The sequence below is a fragment of the Neodiprion pinetum genome, chromosome 4 (assembly GCF_021155775.2).
Source record: "Neodiprion pinetum isolate iyNeoPine1 chromosome 4, iyNeoPine1.2, whole genome shotgun sequence".
Lineage (NCBI taxonomy): Eukaryota > Metazoa > Arthropoda > Insecta > Hymenoptera > Diprionidae > Neodiprion > Neodiprion pinetum.
Genome location: NC_060235.2, coordinates 22,579,952 through 22,599,617, shown reverse-complemented (window position 1 = coordinate 22,599,617; position 19,666 = coordinate 22,579,952). Strand labels below are relative to the sequence as shown.

The window sequence follows — 19,666 nt, the reverse complement described above, 5'->3', positions numbered from 1 at the left end:
CAAAAACTCTACGCGTTCAAACGGCGTTCCACAACCGCCCGGTCAAGATCGCGACGGAGGCGCGCGCGCAGTGTTTTGAAATAAAAAAAGAAAAAAAAAAAGCAAACAAAGCTTCGAGAGAAAGAGAGAAATAGAAAGGAAGAAAGAAGGAAAGTTTTAGTTGAAAATCCCGCGTTCGGTTGTCGATCATTTCGTTGATTCTCGACCAGGAATCCAACCTCGGCTCGATTTTAATCCCAGATTTCACGATATAAGGAAAAAAAATTAAAATAACGCGATTTTCTCGTACACGCAAGAATTCCTGTACATCTATACATAGAACGCGATAACGCGCAGTGGTAGTGGAGTTCTGCCTTGCCACTGCTGCAACTGTCATTTTTGTTATTGGCGGGAAGTGTGATATGCACACGGGTGGTGTACGCATATCCATGCAGACTTATACGTATTGCCACATCGTGTGGCTTAAGTGAATACATGCAACACCCACGAGGAGATGTTCAATGATTACCTGTATACAGTGTCTGTTACACGTGTAGATTTGAGAAAAGAATTTTTTTTTTATCGCTGCTAAGATTATTTTCTTGTCTCAAAAAAGTGGAGGAGATTATTGAATGAAATCTCTTTTTTAAAATACTACTTAAAACACAACCACCAAGGTGCCGATGATAACGGAGTAGTTTTGTCGTCGGAAGAATATTAATAACAGTAATGATAATTCAACCATTGATAATTACAACCTGAGTATAACGTCGTGAAGTAAGAAAACACGAGAAGAATAAAGTCGAAGAAAAAAACGTCACACGCGTTGCAAAAAAAAAAAAAAAGTATAAAAATCTCATTCTGGCATATCTCGCCGTCCTTATTTCTCGACAACTTCCACGGATGCCCGTCTCTCCACCACAGTCCTCAAGTCGCTGGTTGGTTGTGTTGGTGTAGTTTAAGGTTTGTTGCGAGCTCCGTGCTCAGAAGTTCCTCAGGCCTCGCGCACCGACCGCAACGTTGCCAGATTTTCAATATTCTCCACAACCCGCGCTCTCTCTCGTCGTCGACAGCGTTGACTTGCTCGCTCGCTCGCTGCTTCCAGAGACACACAAAAACCCGCCTGTGTATATACGAGCACGCATACAGAAGCGGAAGTTAAACCGTGAGCTGGTCACTTAACTGCGCGGGCGCGTCAAGTCCTCGAGGTTCCTACCACGCGAGAAAGAGAAGCATCGAAGAGAGTTTGATCATCATCACCGTGGTCGACGTCGTTTCGTGAATCGGAATTTTCTTACGTGCCGAGATAAAGTGTAACAGAAGAGAAGTGCGCGATATAAGCCTAGGAATAATCGTCGGAGTACTGTTCAGTAATCTTTCCACAAATCGATCAAAAAGTGAACGAAGTCGAGGAAGCCCGCGCATTTTTCTTTCTCGTCCATTCCAACTCGGTTCGCACTGTGTGCGTGTGTATATGCGTACGTGTGTACGGAGCTCGTTTGGAAACTTCGAGTGTAGTTGCGCATCGGTGTCAAGTGCGTACGTGTTTACGCGGGCCGTGTGATAAATAGTCCCGTGTGATTTCACGCTCGCATTCAAGTGGTGGAATTTGTGTTCAAAGTAGTGGAAAGTGGTGTTTCAAAAGCACAGAGTCTCGACTTTTGACCGTGCGGTTAGTACCGAATACCGATTCGATTCGGCGTGCGCCCCACAGCAACGCGATTCAGCGCCTGTGAAAATCCACACGAGAAACAGATATCCTTAAGTACGTGAGAGAAAGTATCCCGATACCGGCCTCCAAAGTATTCTAAACGTTCCCGTACAACATCGTCTACTATAATCGTTGCGAAAACGGTCTAAATCGGGGTTGAAACTCTTGGGAAATGGATATTTGAGTGAATAAGAAGAGGTCGGTGCAGCGATAAAAGAGGCGGACATTTTGAACGACGATAGTTCGTCCGTCTCTCTCCCACCTTCTGGCCGAGTCCGGCAATAGAGGAGGCGTGTAATAATCGTTGTGTGTCGTCGTAACTGCGCGCGCGGGGCGAGAATCGCGCCTGTGTGTCGGTGAGTCGCAAGTTCCTGTGTGTTTGCCTGTCGGTGCCCAGCGCGGCTAGGAATCGAGACGAGACTAGGCGGTGGACCGAGACGGGCGACTCGCGTGTGCTGACCAAGAGACTCGCGGAGCGCCGCGCCGCGGCGACAAGAGGCATCCAAGGGGCGAGAGATATGAGCGCGCGAGTTTTGAACCCGATGCTAATGACGGAAATGGGCCGGAGTTCGGCGGGCGGCTTGCAGCAGGGCCGCGGCCGTGTCGTGCCGACGAAGGCTGAGCTGGCTCCGATCCGACGGGACCTTTTCGGGCCCATCGATCACGCGGCAGCCCGCGCCCTTGCCGAGCGTGAATTGCAGGCCCAATCGCGTCTGGACGCGGAGCGATGGGGCTTCGACTTCCAGTCCGGGGTGCCGCGGTCCTCGACGAGGTACACCTGGGAGGTCATCGCGCCGACGGAGGTCGTCCCCGAGCCCTACGCCCTCCGGGGCATGCCCTACTTGCGGAAACACGCTCCCAGCACACCCCGAAAACCGGCTAAGGTCAAGGCGGCCACCCTCGCCAACAGCGAGGCCAAGCCTTCCACCGTCACGACCACCCCCCTAATCGCGAGAAACGCCGAGATGACGCCGCCCCAGGAACACCGCGTTCCAGACATCGACGATCGGTCGGACGACGAAACCACTCCCGACGCCACTCGTCCTCACGATGAAGAACGCGAACTCGACGAGGTCAGGCTCAAACAGTCCCCCGACGATCCGACCACTCCCGTTCTGCCACACGCCGCAAGGAAACAGTCAACGATCACCGGTGAGCCCTTCTTTTTTTATTAAATACTGCACGATTCGTGACCGAAGACGATATCCTCCCCCTCATACTGCTCTTTTCGTTCTTCGGACATTTAGAACTCCTCGCAGAAACTGGTTGTGGCCAATGAACATTGCATTTCCTTCATCGTTCATGAATGAGAAAGATGATATGCTTGAACGATACTCATCGTGATAATGTGTGTAAATGAATGAAAAGAAGTTTTGGGGAAAAATCATACCAAATTTTTGCACTGAGACGACGAATCCAACGGTACATCAATCTAGTACAGCATATCTCAGACAGCACTAGAGCCAAAAAATTCGTCGAAAAAAAGCATATAATTATACGCATGTAGAGGTATTTGCATGAAGTTTTTCGGGGTCATATACAATTATGATCACTTTTTACTAAATTCTTTATGGTTGTAGAGAATATCAGGTTTGCATGTTTAGTTCGTGTTCGAAACAAGCAACGACTCGATCGTTTTTATCACATCGATCAGTAGTAGGTACATATGAGTGAATACCGATGATAGAGTAAAACTTCTTTTTAATACTTGAAACAAAATTGTTTATATCAAGTAATTGTACGAATAGTAACATTTTTCACCTATAAAATTCCAGTTATGGAATCTTTCATCCGGTCTCTTCTTCTGCCCCCTTAATTTGTTCTTTCACTCTATCCTCTACAATTTTGTGTATAATATACCAAACGAAAACCTATATGTACCTCTACTGTCCTGTGTCGTAAATTTTAATACCCGTGGATAAAAAAAATAATATAAAAAAGACGTGCACGTGCCGTGCTTCATTCATACAAAAAGAAGTTCCTCCTCACTCTTGACAATCCTCTGTAACCTGCACGTGAATAACATGTATGTCATACACAATATATGCTGTACTACTTGAAAAACGTAGTGAACCGAAAAATCCTTATGTACATATTTAAGAAGACAACTGTAGTAATGTGTTTTTTATACTCGTTTTATCCGGTTTAAAATAATTTACCTACCATTCTCCCAAATGCCTCGTGCAAAGATCATCATCGTCATCGCCGTGGTGACACAAAGTTTTTTGCCTGCGACGTAGTTTTCTGCAACACAAACCAACGAGAGTGTCAAATTAATACAAGGTTGAAGTTAGTAACGACTGTAACGGTATCAAAACTGAACGCTTAACGAAAAATCACTATTTCGCAGCTTGAGAGTGACTTGAAAGAAGTTCTCTTTGCAAAAATATCAGCTCCGTAATACCGTGTGAAAGTTGACTGAATTTTATTCATAGATGCAGTCCCAAAGTTGCGAAATAACAAGTTTTCCCAAAAATGCATCGTTACGTTCTAACGTTATAAATTCCAGCCTCTTAAATTAATATATTGCAATGACAATATGTATTATATAAATGCATCTGAGGGTTAAACACACATACATAAACGAGAACGCGATTTGCGCATAAATTATCGTGTTATCTGCGACACTGCAATACGTATGTGTATATGACGATTTACGAGCACCTTCGAATTAACAACAGCAAGCAGCTACTGCACTGTCTGATCTTAACAATCGGCAAACAAAATTGGAACGACCTTGTCGTCGGCCGCTCAAATACACACATATTTGTGTTTATATGATAATACCTATCATAAACTCAATTTTACACACACACACACAGACACATTTTTGTACATGCAGCACGTATACAGTAACAACACGATAACTATAATACGTGTTTCCGTAGGTACTGACCAACTCTCACTGTTGCTCCGTTGTCGTTGTCGCCATTTCGTATCGCATCGTCGTCATTGTTCGCTCTTTAAATTATTATTATTATTATTATATATACTGTTGCTAGATAGTTTTTACTTTAATACGCAATAATAATTAATTCATACCGGAAGTGAATTTTAAGTTATTATAGATATGCAAACTAATCAAATCTCCAGCCAATCAATAAAGCAAGCTTGTGACCACTTCGAGTTGTATTACAATCAATCGAATTTCTGAAGAAAAAAAGTACTTCACTCCGATTCGATTAGCAATCTTTTGATCAAAACTTTAGAATACATTTTCATGTTTACTGTATATAATATGTGATGTAAACCAACGTTCATCATCTTATCGTTTCGTCAAATATCCTCCAATATTTACATTATACATATATCCTTGTTTCATAAAGTAAAAAGTTTGAGCAACTCGTACCATCGGGTGAATTTCAATGGCCTGATATTATTTTTTTCACACGTTTCCCGCGAGCGTTTCTCCGTTTCTTCTCACTATATGTATACATAATTATTTTTTACATTTGAGTACTTTCATCTGGTTATTTCTTTCCGTCTCTGATGAGTTTAGTTTCTTTTCCCATCAAAATTTCTCTCCCTCATCCCCAACTTGTAATCGTAATATTGAAACGGTAAAACATCCCACCGTATGTACACAATGCTGCACCCATTATATTCATACCCGCGTACGTATACCTATGTATATTATATCTATACTCCATTCCATCCCACACGTCGCAACTATTTCTGTCCTGTGACGCGTCGTTGTCGCGTGCGTTTGCCGCTGCTCTTCGCTTGCTGCGGTCTCTAGGATGATGCCGAATCGTGTTGTGCGCACGTTCCATGTGTGTACGTAAAACAGTGTTGTACCGATGCAAAATACACGAGGGAACAGGGAGAAAGAAAGAGAGAGGACAACTTCTGGCACACGAAATATTCGTTGTGTATACTCACTCGTATGTGTATAACGCTGATGTTGATTACGTGGTTGTACCGTGCACTGTACACTCAATTTTACACATAGGTGCAAAGAAACGGTGATTGTAGATAACAGAAACGAGATTTGCATGCATACACGCGGTTTTAACGATAAAAAGCAACGTATTTTGTTCCCGGCGTGTAAAAAATAAATAAATAAATAAATAATGGAGAAAAATAGAGTCCCCTGTTCTCTCTCAATCGTTGTTTACGTTTACATATGACGCTACTTGTACACAAACACCGCCTGCTATTCACATGATTTTCAATACTGCATACGTATATAATCACACGAAACATTTTCACACCGAATTTATACTGATGAGCTTTCATCTTCATACATCTACTTTATTCCCTCGGCCCGCGTTATAAGATGATGATAATAATTATAATTACATGATAACGTATACTACCAACGTAATTTCCGAAACGTAAATTATACCTATCCGGTATAAAATATTTGTTGGTCGTATCCCGACGAATTTAACGACAATGAAAGAGGGGGGGAGGGGTCACCAGCAACTTGTATTCGCAAAACTGCATACTTGCGGGAGGGGGGTGCGAAAGGGCCTAATTCCGAATTATTTGGTGGCGAAACTTGAAGTAAAGAAATCAAACTTTTACGAAACAACAAACTTCCGAATGGTCGGAAAGCCGACGGCTCAATATTCCGAAAATTGCAAGTTAGGATAGAGAAAAGTTCCGAAAAGTAAAATTACTCACAGAGCGTAGTTTATTCAACGAGCGGGTGTAAAGAATTGGAAAACCCGAAAATCAGAAGAATTACCAGAATTCCGAACGTAAAAATATCGAAAATCCAAAAGAAAGAAAAATCAAAGTGGTGAAATTTCTCCAAGCCAGAAATTCATAGAACTCAAAATATATGACCATTCGGAATTTCGATGTTTCATATTCTTAAATTTTCTCACTTTCGCACTTGCGGAGCTTTGACTTCTCGGATTTATGCCCTTTCGGAATTTGGTGGTTTCGGAACTTTTTACATTCGGAATTTCAATCCCGATCCATTTTCACAGACGTAAGGCATAAATAATAAACAAATGCAAAAGAGAGCGACGATGCCGCGGGTGCAGACGGTTTATAAAGACAATAAACACGATGCTCGGTTAAATACGTCACGTTACACGTTACGTTGTGTGCAGGCCTTAAACTACAGCGTCAGTTTATAACAAGCCATGAACAACGCGTCTCGGATTCGCTGGTTCGCCGTTCTCCCAGTGAGCGACCGTTCGAAATTCGAATTTTTCACTCGTGTAACGGTTTTCTCTCTTTGCTGCGTGTCCGAGGCATTTAACGGAGGTGGTGATGATGGTGTGTGCATGGGGGGAGGAGGAGGGCTAGAAAGCGGTCAGCTGTTACTTGCTTGCCGGTATCGCGTGTCGAATATGGAACTAGAGATCGGGGGGGTTAACTCTGAACATTCTCTTATTCTGTACGCACGTCAATTCGTACACAGGTATACGGAAAAGTACGCACACCCTTTTACCGTCTGTAAATGAGACATGGTATTTTATACGTCGTATGAATTAATATTGAATCGAATACCGGCTATAACCAAATTTAAATGTACGGGACAACGGATATAAATATATGTGTACAATTTTTTTACTGGAACATGGTCGAAACGCTGAAACATTAGTTTACTGCCGTAATTAAAAAGTCTTCCCGAAGTGGTGGGTTTTCATAGCTCAAGTCGAAAATGTGCGACAGTCTTACAGCGTGTATATGATTTTTCTCGTTCAACGTTTAAAGAAAAAGATACGCTTATTCTCCAATTTCTTTTCGTGGGTTTTTTCTCCGAAATAATCGTGCAGTGGATAGTTGAATAGTCTGCAAAAATGATGATGCCTGTTTTTACATTGGAGCAAAACCGGAATAATCCGTTCGGCGTACAATCATCATTCTTTCCGAATTGAAACAAGGTCGAAACCTGAAGAGATGGCGCGCATTCATTAATGGGCTCGTAAACGATACTGTGAAGTCGATTTTCAGAAAAGTTTTGGTCGTTGTATATATTGTTGTATAAAAGAATTTTTCTCACGAATGAATTCATTGGTGTTAAAACCGAGCGACTTATTTCAGGTCGAAGAACTACCATTCAACACCCCAAGTTCCACGATTTACAAAAAAAAAAAAAAAAAAAATAAAAAAAAAACCAAATAATTTATGTGAACTGTTGTAGTATAAACTTTAACGTTTTCAATTATTTACGCGCGAAAGATCAGCTGTTGTGTTTTGTTTTACACGTGATAAAAGATATAGTGGTAAAATGAGAATAAAAGTGTCAAAATTCAATTTTGACATTGAATAACTTTTGGGCGAGTATAGCTTTATCATATAACGAATGAGACATTAGTTTTTTTGTCTACAGAGCTTTCAATTCTCAACAAACATATGATTTGAGTATTTCTGTATTTTCACCCGTTGGCGAGTTATAAAATTCAGGAGTAACGAACAAAATTTTTCTCGTGTTAAATGAATGCAGGGAAATGAAAAACTGGAAAGCGGAACCTTTAAATGTTGATGGCTCATACTTTAACGGAAAGACACGTTATTTCACAATACCGTAACTATTGAACGTGTAACTGGGAAAAAGAAAAAATAGTTGATTTTGTTGAATCACCGTAACATATGTATATATATATATATGTATGTATAATATACGTAAGCTGCACATATGTCGAGGGGGTAAATTTCTCTGCACGTGATTCACCCTCGCTTATATACACCACGCATCTGTGATTCGTCGGTATAATATATATGTAGAAGAGCTCGACCCTTTGTGTATTTCGAATGAACGTGTGTCTGAATGATGGGACGCACGCAGAGAGAATCGGACGCACTACTATAACCGTGTGACTGACACGCGACCGTTGAATGACGACTGCGATGCATTGAAGAAGAGGGGTGGCGATGAGTGAAGCTCACCCTCCTCGCGGGTTGGACAAATAAATTTCCCCCGCGACTTTGATAGTTGTAATAAGAATAATAGATAGGGTCAAAAATGAAAGGAAACATCTATAACCGTAAAATTATCAGAAATTAGACGAAATGTTAAAACTTACAGAGTGGAACAGAATATCGTGTAACGAGGAGGCAAACTCTGTCTTTTGTCGGGCCGAGCGTAAGTTTGCAATACGAGTCGTAAGTGAGCACGCGTCCGAGCCGAAGACGAATATTGCCAATAAGCGAGGCGAAAAGAGCGTTGCCTCCTTGTTGCACACGATTCTTTATATAACGAGAGTATGTTACGCGTTTTTTCACAAAGCACGAAATTGAGGCTAAGGTCGCGTGATGTTGGATTTGTTCGCGACGGCGCATGCGCGCAGTACAGAAAAGACCACTTTTGACTCATAGGTGTTGAAAGTGGTCTTTTCATGGACCGTCGTAGAAACGGGTACTTTGTGCACGGAAAACATGAATAAAAAAACGCAAAAGACATGCTCGCGTTGTATAAAAGTTATTCTCGCAAGTTATTTACTCAATTTGCATAAAAAGCGTGATTATTATACCTATATCATTATACTTATTACGTACCGTTCCAGTAAAAAATATTCTTATAAATGTACGATCATAATGATATACTTATACATAAAATGCATCGGCAGATTAGACTAATTAGCTCTGCACTTTGCAATGTTTTATCTCTTGTCTGCGTGTGCGTGTGTTTCATTTTCTCTCGTATAGGTATTTTTTTATTTCTTTTATTTACGTACATTCGGTTTGATTTATTTTATTAATTTTTTTTCTCTCTTATTATCTCTCACTTTATCTCAAATTTATATTTTGCTACCCGAATTAAATTGAGTGTACAAAACATGTGTTTTCACTGTTTGACCGCGAGGTACAAACTCGCGGATTGCGATTACATGAAGAAAAAAATGTGCGATATAAACCTAATACATATATATGTAGATATACAAACATACAGACATACACACACATGTATTGTAATGTTCGTGGGAGTCGCGTTTAGCCGTTAAATATATCCGATAATTACGTTTACGATAAGGTAGTTGAATAAGTATAATTAAGATGAATGGAAAAAAAAACTAACAAAGAAAAAGGATAGAAAAAAAATCGACTCTGGCACTTCGACGTATAATTATGCTCATATATGTAATAATACATATCCATACTTGATACCGATTAAATACTCTCCATAATTCTCTCTTTTATGTTGTTACTTATCCATGTACACTCTCGATACGTTATTATAAGCGCGTTGGACCGATAAGATTACAATAAATAAACAAACACGTTCAAAAATAAAACACCACATACACGCATGATTAGTATTTTAGACATGTATGATATACAGCGTAATTAAGAGAGAAGATTATCCAGGGGCGAAAAAGAGGAAAGCTCACGTTTACCCTGCTACGCAGATTGTGAGTCATACGATACGATATACGTAATATATTGCGAGATGCCCTCTCTTTCGACATGTTACGGCGCGTTGATCTTGATTGCGGGCTTCCTTTTTTACCCTAAAATTCGTACATACATATTTTTTATACCGTGTGATAAGAAACCAATACGTTCGCAATTTGCAATTTCTTTACTCTTGTCGTTTTCACTGTCTGCCCATTTTAATTACACGGCCGGATTGCGATCCCTCCTTTTACCCGTGTCCTTGAAACGGGAGAGAAGTTCAAATGATAATTATCTATCTGATATAAGAATTAACATTACGTTGCACTGATCACGTATATTTTTTTAACATATGCATGTGTCTTAACATTACATTATATATATATATACACATATATATATTACTTCATATTCTTGTGTATAACGACGGATTTAGTAAACCATAATGTTAAAACACGTACATACATGTATAAAAAAATACGCAAACCAGAATTAACGAAAAGCGAATAACCGGTTTCGATAATTCATCTTTATACAATACGACGCATCGTTGATATGTATATGGAAAAAAAAAAACTAACCAAAAACAATTCGCTCGTTATTAATTATTATTTTCATTGTGTGTTTCAGACTTTATGAAGAGTCGCAAGCGTTCGTTGAAAGGCACGTCGTCGAAGAGCGGCAGCATCGTGATCGAACCACCGGAAAAAATATCCCGTAACGCGGGACAAATACGCAGCTAAGAGAGAAATGCAGTTACGCGCGTGTATATATACATATATATTATATACGATATATGTATGTGTGTATATATATATATATGTATATATGTATATATATACATATGCAGAATTTAAATCCGATTATTATTCTTATAATATGTCTATAATAATAATGTTCTTTTTTTCTGCGGTCCTTTTCGTTTAAAAATTGTTTTGATGATGATGATGATGATGATGATGATAATGATGGAAATATATATATGTGTATATATATATATATATAATGAAATTATAATTGATAAGTATAAATTTACCAAAATACAATAAACGCAAAAGGCCATTATACGCATACCTCCGAGAACGATTCATTCGTTAAACATTAATTACAATTATACAAATATTATATTATTACGAGTCTCGTTCGTACAATTTTTGTTGTTAACAATATTTTTCGTATGGTATATTATACGTGTAGGTGAAATATGATGTAACATTAGTAACAAGTACTAGTTATAACTGTAGTGATGATAATTAATAGTAATAACGACAACAGCAACACGATAACGAGAATAATAATGATGACAATAATGAGGGTAAAAACAATCGTAACAATCGGGAAAAAAATATCGAAGATTTTACCGCAGCTGTATCTTTTTATTTATTTATTTAAAATTAGTTCCGTTGGTTTTTCATTTTCTTAAAAGCTTTGTAAAGTTATGCCACACCTATTTAATTAATGGTCGTTTTGTTTTTAAATCGACGCAAGCTGAATAATTAATCCAGAATTGAGAGATGGAGGATAAAACGAGTGACATGAATAAATTTATTGCGGTTAATCGATGCGTTAATCATTATTACCGTCATTGTTATTATTATTATTACTTTTACTATTGTTCTTGTCGTTGTTGCCGTTACTGTCAGTATAAATTTTCTTCTTCCGTTTAACGTCGTCGTTTTGCTTTCCATTTTTTTTTTCAAATTTTTTTTTCACGCTACTACATGTAGTAGGTTATGTTTTTTTTTTTCTTGGATGGAATTGCGAAACAAATATACATGTAAAAAAAATAACAATAAATAATAAAAACAACAATAATATGACTAGGGTATAGGCAAATATTATTGGCAATTTGTGTAATTGCCAAGAAAAGAAAGATGGGAAAAATGAAAACGAAAAAAAAAAAAAAAATAGTAAAGATAAAAATAATGATCTAGTGATAAAATTTATATAATGTAATATATTAATCGTTTGTTTGTTATACTCCAATGCCACTCATGTATATTTATACACACGTACTCACAGAAATACGTAAAGTGGAAAATAGAGAAGAAGAGGAAGAAGAAAAATATCGGTGGCAAAAACTTCTCAAATTCGTTGTGTAATTTTTTTTTCTTTGTTTGGTTAGTTGATAATTAACAAAGAGATTATTTCAGAGAAGTCAGGGTCGAACGGTGCAGAAAATTTATTCACGACACGGTAAATTGAAATTCGATTTTGAGACGGGATCGACGTGAAACCGAAATATCTCGATCTGTTCTCAAACATCGTTACCACGAAACGAAAGTTAACTTATTTAACTGAAGTACAGAAAACTAGAGGAACGAAATTTTAACGAGAGTAAAAATTTTACAGATCAGAACATATCTCGAATTTGTGTGTGATTTGAATGTTATTTTATAAATACCGGAATGTGAGGAGAATTTTTTATTCAAATTTTGATATTCACAGAGAAATTATTGTAGTTTCTGTTCGAATCGTTCAAAGTGTAACGAGAGTAGTTTTTCAGTCTTTTAACTGGTGCAAAATAAAAACAGATGAACGCAATGCCCAACTGTTGAGTTGTTTGATGAAAGATATATACACGAGTAAAATGGTTATTCTATGAAAATTCAAAAGAAAATTTATAAAATTGTGTCACATATCATAAACCAAGATTTTTGCTAACTCTCTCTTCTTCTTCTTCTTCGGTTCCCCATATTCTTCTCTAATTCAAATAATACAATTGTAAGTATGTGAATTATACAATACATACCCCGAAAGTTTCAACGAGTTGTGAATTTCCACTCTCCTCATCCTTCCTTCCTTCTTCAAAAAAATCTAAAAACACACGTAAATACAATGAATATATTACACGAATTAGAATCATTTCAAGTTCTGAAAATACACGAGAAACATGGAAAAACAGAGACCAGAACTTCGAATCCTTTACCCAAACAACATAATGATATGTTCAACACACACAAGACACAAGCATCCAAGAGAGAAGTGTAAAAAACGAGAGAACTTTCTTTCTCTTGCTAGAATAAAGTAAAAGAAATTATTTTTTTTTCTCTATCCCTCGTGAAATCGATTCGTATATACCTACAAAAGTTTCTTCCCGACCTATAAAGACTTCGATTAACAGAGTTGGTCAGGGAAAATTTGAGTAAACTGAAAAAGTTTTACAAGTGAGACAAAGTTGTTCAAAATTCAGCAAAAAAAAAAAAAAAAAATCCCCTAAATAAAAATAAGCAAAATGCATAAACTTATAATAATTATTATTATATATTGATGTAACCCTGTGATGTATTAGTATGATCTCAGTAAACATAACTAATTAGCGCGTACTTTTTAATTATGTGGTAAAATGTAATATTATGTTATAGATTTTATCGTGTCTATATTTATACATGTGTGTATAATGATTATTACTACTATTATCATTACTATTGTTATTAATAATAATAATAATAATAATAAAAGCACTATAAGATCGTACTGCAAGAAGAGATGACACTGTGCGACGATTGTTGTTATTATCATTATTATCGTTTTCATCGTTACTGCTTTTATAACACAGATAGCGAAAGAAAAGATTTACGAATAACAGATTCAGAATATCCATATTTATATACGCATAAGTTGAAAAATAAGGTGGGTCTTTTTTTTTTTTTACATCAAATATTACAGACACATGAAGCATCGGTAATAACAATAATAATGATGATGAATATAATAACAATCTCGTAAGAAAACGAAAAAAGATAAAGTAAAGAAAAATCTATTAATTCGCAAGTAATGAATTTATTTTGCGTCAAGAAGCGAGCAAGACAGAAAACAAGACGGACAGAAGAGAAAGAAGAGGTGAACATTTTTCTTTCTTTTCCTCCTCGATACAGTATTTAATACACACGCCCGCATGCGCGCGCACACACATGTATGTCGTTATTTTTGCTGTTGTGATTATTATTGTCGACTAATTCAAACACAAGTTGATTATTATCATCATCATCATCATCATCATTGTCACTGTCATAATTGTACACAGATTAAAAAGTACACGCTATGTGTATTATGGTGAATATACCATACACGTTATACATAATGAAGATAAATTCGAGTAACATAATTATAATAATAATTACAACAGTAGATATATATATATATATATATATATATATATATATATATATATATATATATATATATATATATATATATATATATATGCGCGTGCATGTGCGGTATGTAGGTATGTATATGTATACTAGAGTGTTTCAAAAAAACCGACTATTTTTTTTTCCGAAGAACATTGAAAAATCTTAAATCACTTAAATACACAATATTATTGATTTTAAAATTAAAAATATAGACTTCCAATGAAATCTTAATTAATAAATTTCATTAATCAACGATATGAGTCAGTTTTGTAGCATTTATAAATTAATAACATCATTATTTCAAACGGTTCGATGTTTGAGGCCTGATACTCCGAAACGACTTACCTTACGCAAATCTTTATTCAAATCTTTTTTGTAGAGCGTAAAATTTCCTACAAGAATATGTTTCTTTTATATCTTCACACTGATTCGTCTTCGAGCAATAAAATTCTAAATTTTTAAAAAATTTTTCCCATGTTATTTAAATGGGAAATAGAAAATTGAGAATCGCCACTTCTAAATATCAATATTAAGAGCTCATATTTTGCCGAGGTCATTTTTGAGGGACACTCGGAAGATTTTTCAATGTTCTTCGAAAAAAAAGAAAATAGACGGTTTTTTTGAAACATTCTAATGTATACTCAAGCATTACACCTATCATGTACATATCACATAGTATATACATGTACCTACAATGATGAAAATTACAAATTGAAAAAGATTTAAAGGAGAAAGTAACGGTAGTAATAGCAGTAGTAGTAGTAATGGTAGTAATAATAATAACAATAATAGTAACAACAACATCAATAATAATAAGAATAATCAATAACGATAACATTACTATTATTGAAAGAAGAAGAAGAGGAATAAGATAAAACAAAAAAAATAAAGAAAGAAATCACTAACCTATACATACCCAAAATACAGTGCTATTGTTTATTTAAAAAAAAAAAAAAAAAATCGTGAAATCTATTTCGATGAATTTTTTTCACCTCCTCCTTCTCCCTGAACTCTTGAGAATTCTCAATATATCGATCGATTCTTCGCCTTCTTATTCTTCCGTATTAAATCTCCTAATTTTATTCGCACGCGATCTAGATCGACCGATGAATTCGTATCACCGAGTATAAAAATGACAACGACCGCGCAAAAAACACGCCGCTTAAGCAATAAAATCGAATCTCGTGATAGGTCATTCACGCAGGCGTATAATCCAATGATGGATCTGAAGTTTATACGCTTCCAACATTGATGATCTATTTTCGATCCATCTCATGGCGGCCCAAGCCGATACTCTTGTTGTTGTACGCTGGCGGTGTTAAAAATACACTTCACCTCTGAATCTTGCGTTAAAAGATTTTAATGGAGTGATAAAGGAATTGAGGATATTTGATTTGGAATGTGCCATTTCTTTCTCTTCTCATCCTCCCATCATCGAAACGTGAATATAAACTGTCACAATAATCGTACACAAACTGATATCACGATTATAATTCGCGTTCGAAATTCGGCAAGGTAACGCACAAGGAAAATAGAGAAAACAAAGTCAAATCTCTGGCAAATAAATTTTCAACGTTATTCGCACGTTCTCCTATTTTTTCTTTGTTTTTTCCTTGTTCTCGAAACGAGCGCAGGTGCGTGGGATAATTTCTCACATCCAATTCCATCGTACCTATTATATGCATTACGCAAAAACTGGTCGTGGAATGAGGCAAGCTGCGGGCAAAATCTCCGATGTTAACGGTCTAAAAGCCTGGCCTTGTTTTCGCCTTGAAGTGAATCGCGACTTCCGGTGCCTGAAAACGTCGTGAATATTGTTGTAATATAACCGAGTCTTCAAAGAATACGAAGAACTATGCGTGGCAAACGTCGTCGCAATATATTATCGAACAACGAAGCGAACGTTTATCGGAAGAAAGACTATTTGACTCGTTCTCAAATTTCACGCGTTTTTCTTCAACGACCATTTTTCCATCTGCAATATCTATGCTCTCGCGTTTTTCGTTGTCCCATTGAATTCAATCCGCTGCACCTCTCAGTTACATAATACAACAACAATAACCCTTTAAACGGAAATGCCGAGAAGCCTGTTGCGACGATTCTCGAGACCAAAAGCCAGCAATTATACGATTATACATTGTAAAGAGAATCGGTAAAATAACGAAGCTTTGATATTTTCCCTCAATTCTAATCTACGTTTCATCTACCTAGTTTTTCCTCTACGAGAGAAACTGAGATTAGTTTATCAATCTTGTTCCTCGGTTTACAAACTGACGCATAGTTTTCAACTTGACGAATGAAAATCTATGACGTATCGCGTACAGCGGCTGACACCGGTGTGATATCGGTATCACCGTATGTTTCATTATCGTATAACTATCACTATTTTGAAAGTAAACCGCGCGTTTGAACGCGTATTTTCGTATATAGAGGTTGGCGAACAGCGCCGGCGGGCTGCGCCGTTATTAAACCGCTATAACCGACGCAGCAAGCGAACAGCAAAAGCGGCAATCAACAACAACGGCGGCTTTCACTTCGGAACAAGTTTATTACTAACTGAATTCATATCCGTGATACAGCTGTTGGAGAGCTCGTACACCAACATAACATAAGTGTAGGATTACGAGAACGATGAAAGATTTCCGATCATTGATCTACGCTGAAATCATTCACGCGGTGTGTTTGTTTTCGGTGAAACGCAACACATCCTCGACGTAGAAATGGTAAAACGTATCCGACGATTTGGGGCAGGACGTTAAGGTGATTCGAAAAGGATCGAACGACACTCGCCGTGCTGTTTTGCTCGATAGATAATAAAAGGCGCCACCGCCAGAAGCAACGATCATCGTTTGGCCGAGTGGGTTTTCTTCTCCTCTGATCGCACCGTATCACCCTGCTGCACGACCCGCGTTTACCGACCGACGAAGAACGAGGAATCTGATTTCTGCCGTCGGGTTTGTTCACCGCGATGGATGCAGGTCGTGTTGGAAAGTCGAAACTGTACTCCAACATGCGCCAATTCACTCGTTCGTTCGCATAGCCTCCGAACGGCAAACGGTAAGTGCCGATCGCCTCGTCTATCGCATTAGGAAATTGGCCCGCATGTCTTTCGAATCGGGGTCGAGACGTAATTCGTTTCGATTCGAAACACTCTCAGTTATGTAATAAATAACCAAAAGTGAATAAAACTGAAGACTGTAAGATGATAATTCGAACTCACATCACGATTCCGCGGTGTGTATCATGACATGACACGAATACAAGCAAAACATGGATCGTATACGTATGGTCGATGGTGTGTTATATGATGAAGAAGCGTTCGCGCTTTTTTTAATCCTAAACGCGTTTCCGCTTGAGTTATGGCGTGTCCGCAAAACGGTACTCCGTATTTTTGCTTGCTTCTGCCCGTTTATTCTATATGTGTACGTGTGCATTGTGCACGTACCTAGAAACAGACACTTGCGCGTGTGGGTATAAGATAATAACAAACCGAGAGAAGAAGAAGGAGCGACCGCGCTTGTGAACCACTACCTTCTTCTTCTTCTTCTTCCTCTTCTTTTACTTCGACACACCGCAACAGCCACGGTAACGGGTTTTCTTCCTCCTTCTGAGGTCGGTGTTCCGACGGCTCGTGACTTGCTAGCTTCCGGTCTACGATTGTACTGTTATCGCTGCATCACGACGCAAAACTTCAAAGTCTTTTTTCCGTCTCTCTTTATCAACTCATCCGATAAAACGTTAACCCGCAGACATTGAAATACGGCAGAAAACAATTGCCTATGGGTTTTCGATCGGCATCGCGAACTCAACAATTCGATCGGAATGTAACTTCAATTCACCTATAGCGACGAGATTGAAGTTGATCCATCACGCACGGTGATGGTGTGAAACCGCACAGGCATAAAATATAATCGAATCGTCGAAGAAAACCGATTCCAACATCGAATCTTCGTCGTCATCACCACTGTCATCATCGTCGAATTATAGAGCGTATATACTAGCTGCTGATAGAGAATGGTGAAAAGAGAAAAAAAGTCATGGACAGTCCAATCATCGGAGATTTTGCGGATGCTGTGTGTAAGCGTTTCACGTAAAGTACATGACACTGAGTGGAACAGCGGACAAAGAACGAAATTGCGTTATACAGAGACGCGCAGGTACACGAGATGCTTCGTTTGTCAACAAATCCCCGATCACCCGGATTCAATGTCACTCCGACTTGATCCACATGGCGATGACGGGTCGGTCGAACCTGTTACGTTACGACCCAAAGGGGGCGAAAGAAAGATAGATGAAAAGAAAAAGGAGGAGCAGAGCGATTGAAAACGGTAGTCACGGCCCGAAAGATGTGCAGCAGAGAAGCAGTGCCCGAGGTTTTAATGAGGCATCGGAGGTGATCGAGTAACTGTAGAGCATCGGAGGCCGACGGGTCGTGAATACAAATTGGAGCCGAGCTTTGCGATTTCCTCTCGTCCCTCCCCTTTCGTAGTTCTTTACAACCAAAACAAACACACACACCGCACGCCTTCAATTCCCCTTTATTTAGGTATTACAGATCATATTTTACTTTCATCCGCGAGTGCAACACAACTTTGATCCACGCTGCATAATTACACAAGATGCATGGAAGAAAAAAGCAAGCACAAAACTTTTCCTAAGACTTGGAGGGTGTGTCGTACTTGAAATTCTTGGCCTGGCACTGATATTATTACGCAGTGAAATAGAGCGGTAGCTAGTAAAGAAAAAGTAGCCGGTGGCGCATCAGGAGAGGAAGTGCAGCAGGAGCTGAACGAGTACCGGATGGGTATAATGTATAACCAGTACCGCATTCACGAATGGCAAGGCGAGGCGCGACGGTCGCAGCACAGTGCAAAAGCGAGTGCATCGTACGGTCTGCTGTTGTTTACGATACGCCTCGGGTTCAAAGTCCGGTCATTGCAACGGCCCTCGCGTTGGGCGACACAACCTCCGGCTCAACCTCCGACACTCTCTTCATTTTTTACCAGCGGAAATATAGCCAGTCGCAATGATCATCACGACGATAAACGATGACGATACAACAATATTGATCGTGGTGGCGATATTTCTCAGTACAAAGAAAGTAAGAAGCTATGGTATTCCAATATTGTCTCACATTGTTTTCGGACATTTTCCCACCACCCCCAACAGCGCGCAGTTTTTTACCCCCCTCCAAACGTGATGTGATTCACTTATATGATTGAAAATTTGTTAATAATGTCACGGATAATGTTAATTCTTCGATCAAAAAACAAACAAATATGCATACTACGAGTTTAATCCCCCCCCATTGGAATGGTTTCCAATGATAATTTACAATGGACGATCGATATTCTAAGAAAATAGTATGTGCAGCGATGTTCATTAATGCTTTGGGCTTCCGGCTAACTTGTTTTACTTATAACGACCCTGGAAGAATAGAGTATGAAGATCCGTATGAATTGCTTACTCAAGCACGGAATCACCGGAGATCGAGAAGAGATGCCGATGCTGACTGGCTGGCTACGGCGACGACGACTGT

The 19,666-nt window shown here is 38.6% G+C and overlaps 2 protein-coding genes across 3 annotated transcripts in view; one reads left to right on the top strand and one right to left on the bottom strand.

Moving 5' to 3' along the window:
• The window catches only part of Hipk (Homeodomain interacting protein kinase), a 123,408-nt gene that overhangs the window by 91,507 nt on the left and 12,235 nt on the right, over window positions 1–19,666 (bottom strand). For both annotated transcript variants that reach the window (XM_046621119.2, XM_046621120.2), the window contains exons 2-3: window positions 12,741–12,805; window positions 3,854–3,934 (exon numbers count right to left, since the gene is read on the bottom strand). The gene's annotated coding sequence lies outside the window, so the exon portion shown is untranslated. The remainder of the gene's footprint in view (window positions 1–3,853; window positions 3,935–12,740; window positions 12,806–19,666) is intronic.
• dap (dacapo) lies at window positions 28–12,013 on the top strand. The gene is made up of 2 exons (XM_046621144.2): window positions 28–2,842; window positions 10,619–12,013. Exons 1-2 carry the CDS (start codon window positions 2,209–2,211, stop codon window positions 10,729–10,731), a joined length of 747 nt encoding a protein of 248 aa, XP_046477100.1. The 5' UTR covers window positions 28–2,208; the 3' UTR covers window positions 10,732–12,013.